Consider the following 4,107-nt stretch of genomic DNA (forward strand, 5'->3'; position numbering starts at 1 on the left):
CTGCGATGTGGTGCAAAAGGCCCGAGGGAGGCCATCCTTGCTCCCTGCTGACGACAGCACTGGGCTCCTTGCCCTGCGCTGCCCACAGGAGCCGCCGCCCTCCCGCATGGGTGCGGTGCCCTCAGCCCCCCCCGTGAGGTGCTGACCGTGATGTCACGGTGATGTCACAGTGGTGGCCATTGTGACCCGCGGGGCCGGGAGCAGAGCAAAGGCTGCCGGGCTGGGGCTGTGCTCAGTGCGGCTTGGTGAGGCGCGGAGAGAGGAGGGACTTTCTTGACTCTCTTGTTTCTCGCTGTGAATGCCGAACATGTCCAAACGGACCGAGGAGACCCCCAACTCTGGGGAGCCAGGTGAGAGCCCCGCATCCCTGCGTGCGGCTCCCCGCTGCCAGGCCAGGTCTGCCTGCGGCTGGGAGGGGAGGGAGGAGCAGGCGGGGACTCCCCAGCGCCGCGGGCAGGCAGGGCCCCTCTGCTCCTTGGCCAGGGGTTGAGCTTGGGCTGTGGCTGCCTGCTGGCGCTGCTGGGCCCGCAATGCCCCCTTCCCTTTCACCCCCTCCAGCCCTGCCCCTCAGCAGGCACGGCAGGCACGGGGCAGGCCCTGGGGATGGCCAGGCTTACCCGACCCCACCAGGTGCTCAGCGCTGCTCATGGTTGCTCTCTCCTTCCTCTGCAGTGTGCATGCTGTGCCGCCAGGCACAGGTCGACCCGGACATCTGCGGGCGGACGTTTGCCAGTGGTGGGCTCTGTGCCCACGAATTCTGCTTGGTGAGTCCCCTCAAGGGCTAGGGCTCCTGCCAGGGATGCTCCCTTCCTTGCTGGCCTCACGAGATCCCGCTCTTTTCTCTCCTACAGTTCTTTGCCGATGGCCTTTTGGGATGGAGATGCCCAATGGGTGGAATTTGTGGCTTCTCCACTGGTGCCATCCAGCACACCATCCAGCTGGCAGACCAGAAGGTGAGCACCTGAACGGAACGGGGAGCTTGGTGCCGGCAGAGGCTCGCACCAAGGTTTTGCCTGGGCCTATAGAAAGCGATCGCGGCCCTTCCAACCGGCTCCAGGACAAAGCCCCACCACAGCAGACAAGCCTCGTCTGCCAGGCAGCTCTGCAGAGTGTGGGGCAGCGGTGCCCACACCCTGCGCCCTGCCTGGAGAAGTGGGGCCAGCCGCGGAGGCACCAAGCCCACCGCTGACGGGGACCGCTCTGTTCTTTTCAGCACTGCTTTGTCTGTGGCGGGAGGGGAGCTGCCATCAGCTGCGCGGAGACAGGCTGTGAGCGCAGCTTCCATCTGCCCTGCGCCGAGGACGGGCAATGCGTCATGCAGTACTTTGGGCAGTACAGGTAAGGGCTGTCAGCAGCAGCCAAGCTGCCGTCCCTCCCTGTCCCTCCCAGGGAGGAACCTGCAGCCACACCTCCCAGCATCCTGCCAGAGCCGGAGCCCAGACCCGGCACTCTTTCCTGGCTCTCTGCGCTCCTCACAGCACTCCTCACCATGCCCATCCCTTCTGTTCTCCTGCGCAGGTCCTTCTGCTGGGAGCATCGCCCTCAGCAGGCAGCGGAGGCAGCTCCGTCTCAGAACACCATCTGCATCATCTGCCTGGAGCCCGTGGGGGACAGCGCGTCCTACCGCACCATGCTGTGCCCGGTGTGCAAACAGGCCTGGTTCCACCGGGGCTGCATCAGGGTAGGAGCCCTCCCCTCGCCCCGTGGGCACGGCCGGTGCTCAGCAGCAGCCAGCCCTGCTCACACTCACGCTCACGCTCACGCTCACGCTCACGCTCACGCTTGTGCTTCTCCTGCAGAGACATGCCATACTCGCTGCCACCGCGCGCTTCTACTGCCCTGTCTGCGGAGAGAGAGGGAGATTCCAATCCCAAATGACCAGGCTGGGGATCCAAATTCCAGTCAGGTTGGTCTCCTTCTTCCTGACTCTGCAGACACTCAGGCACAGGTGCTGTGCCTGCCCATGAACTGCCCCGGCAGGCCCAGTCCCTTGCCGTCCTGCAAGCATCGGTCTCAGCTTCACGGAGTAGCTGGGAATAAGCTCAAGGGGGATGAACAGGGGTGCCCTGGGTCTGCCTCACGCCTGGGGCACCGGGAACTCATCACATTCTCTCTCTTCTCTGGCAGACGACTATCTTGGTGGGACGATGAAGCGTACCAGTCGCTGCGAGAAAGGCACAGTGGCTGCAGTGCCAGCACGTGCACTCACCTAGGAGGCAGGGAGAGCGCACAGGAAGAGGAGTGAGTGACCTGCGCAGTCCTCTGGGGCTCTGCGTGGGATCTCAGCCTCACCATAGGCTGGGGGGAGCAAGGGCTGAGCACCAGAGCCGTGCCGGCTGCTCCCTGCCTTGGCTCGCTTTGTGCTCACAGACACAACCTGTTTGCTTCCGCAGGCCCTGTCAGCCAATGCTCTGCAGCTCCTGTGGCTCACAAGGCACGCGCTGGTGCTGCTCCTTCTGGGCCATGCGCAGAAACGCCTGGGCGTGGGACACCTGCGATGCTGTGGTCACCCGTCAGAGACGTGGTAGGAGGAGACGGTCCTCCAGAACATCCCGGACACGTGCAGCCACAAATCGTCCCAGGCAGCAGGAGACCGGCCGTACAAGAAGCCGCTCCCCGTTGCAAGGCCGGGCCTCGGGCTCCCAGAGTCAGCCCCGAAGACAACGTGGTGGGAGCCGTACAACAACCCGAGGTGCTCAGAGCAGCACCCACACCTCGGCCAGACCAGCACCATCCAGGTCCTCGAGGGCTTCCCCTCTGCCTGCACGCAGGAGACAATCCAGGCAACGAGGGCGGGCCCGCTCTCGAAGCCGATCCCCACTGGGGCGTCGCGCTTCAACTTCCTGCAGCCGGCCCCGATGAGACCGTGGCAGCCGGTCCAGGCAGCGGGGGCCAGCCCGGGCACAAAGCCACTCCCTGCCCACGGGCCACCCGTGGCACTTATTCCTGTTGCCTTAAGTTCCTATGTCTGACCATCTGTCACACTAAGCAATAACACTGTCATGTGACGGCTGTGGTCCCAAGCGGCAAAGAAAATCAACCTGGAAGAGAGTCCATCCATGCTGCCTTCATTCTTCGGTGGACCAGCCCAGCCACAAAGCCACTCCCGGTTCCAGCATCAGAGAAGACATCTCCACAACCAGTCCCAAAGACAGCGCGGAATCAGCCATGTCCCATCCTGGCGTGATGGTTGTGGTTCCAAGTGGCAAAAAAAAAAATAAACCTTCAACATCCTCCCCACATGTTGGCTTCAGTCTTCTCTGCTTGTCCTGCGGTGGGCAGTGTTAGGAGCTGAGACCACGGGGTTGTCTTCTCCCCAGCACCTTCCTGGATGGTTGCCGTGGAGTTATCTTTACACCTCTCTGTGTCCGTGATGGGGGACAGCACGCCCACAGGCCCAACGCCCCGAAAAAAAGGGGCAGGGACGGAGGCGTACTGACGGTTTATAGGCCAGTCCAGCCTGTTGCCATGACTAATGGGCACGGGGGACCCACACGCCCACGTCCCAGGAAAGGGGGAAGGGAGAAGGGGGCAAGGTAGGGAGATGGGAGACGGGCCTAAGAACAAAACAGCGGCAGCGATCTGAGGAAGAAAGTCTGAGTTTCCTACATATGGTATCGGAATGCAAGATGACACAATCTAATACTTCACTTCATCCTTGACTGCCGAGGTTAGCTGCTTCAGAGCCGGCCCGGACAGAATCGCAGCGCCTCCTTGCAAGGTATGGGGGGGGGGGGTTCGGTCAGTTCCTTTACCAGGGGAACCCTGAGCCAACGCAGCAGCCCCACAGTTCTCGTGAGAGTGGCTGATGTGGTGTCAGCATTGCCAGGGCAATGGAACTGCATCCACGCCCCTTGCCTTAAGAAAAGCTTAAGGGAGGGCCTCAGTGCATCGCTGCCCGCCAAGTGCAGTGAGGAGAAGGCAGCACGTGCGCAGCAGCCACAGCATACTGCAGCAGCAGGTGTGGTAGCTTGTGCAGGACGACGCAGAAGTACTGTCCTTCCTAGCTCTGGAGACCAGCTGACCTACTGGCAGTAGGTGCTGTCTCTCCGAGGCCACAATCTCCACCAGGCAACCAGCTTGCCCCGCAAAGGCTGTGGCGACCCA

General features: G+C 62.6%; 1 protein-coding gene across 1 annotated transcript; it reads left to right on the forward strand.

The window, feature by feature from the left end:
- The first annotated feature begins 298 nt into the window (after window positions 1-298).
- Window positions 299-2,862, forward strand: LOC122177171 (PHD finger protein 7-like). Its single transcript, XM_042866329.1, has 8 exons — window positions 299-350; window positions 673-764; window positions 852-953; window positions 1,214-1,338; window positions 1,519-1,681; window positions 1,800-1,906; window positions 2,128-2,241; window positions 2,394-2,862. The coding sequence occupies exons 1-8, from the start codon at window positions 299-301 to the stop codon at window positions 2,860-2,862; spliced, it is 1,224 nt and encodes a 407-aa protein (XP_042722263.1).
- Window positions 2,863-4,107: the final 1,245 nt, after the last annotated feature.

The sequence above is a fragment of the Lagopus leucura genome, unplaced genomic scaffold (genome assembly GCF_019238085.1).
Source record: "Lagopus leucura isolate 7727_CA_CO unplaced genomic scaffold, USGS_WTPT01 Super-Scaffold_810, whole genome shotgun sequence".
NCBI classification, from domain to species: Eukaryota; Metazoa; Chordata; class Aves; order Galliformes; family Phasianidae; genus Lagopus; species Lagopus leucura.

Coding starts and splice junctions, on each gene's coding strand:
- LOC122177171 (XM_042866329.1), top strand. CDS start 299: ATGCCGAACATGTCCAAACGGACCGAGGAGACCCCCAACTCTGGGGAG. Junction 1,907..2,127: donor GGGATCCAAATTCCAGTCAG/GTTGGTCTCCTT, acceptor CTTCTCTGGCAG/ACGACTATCTTGGTGGGACG. Junction 2,242..2,393: donor GAGAGCGCACAGGAAGAGGA/GTGAGTGACCTG, acceptor TTGCTTCCGCAG/GCCCTGTCAGCCAATGCTCT.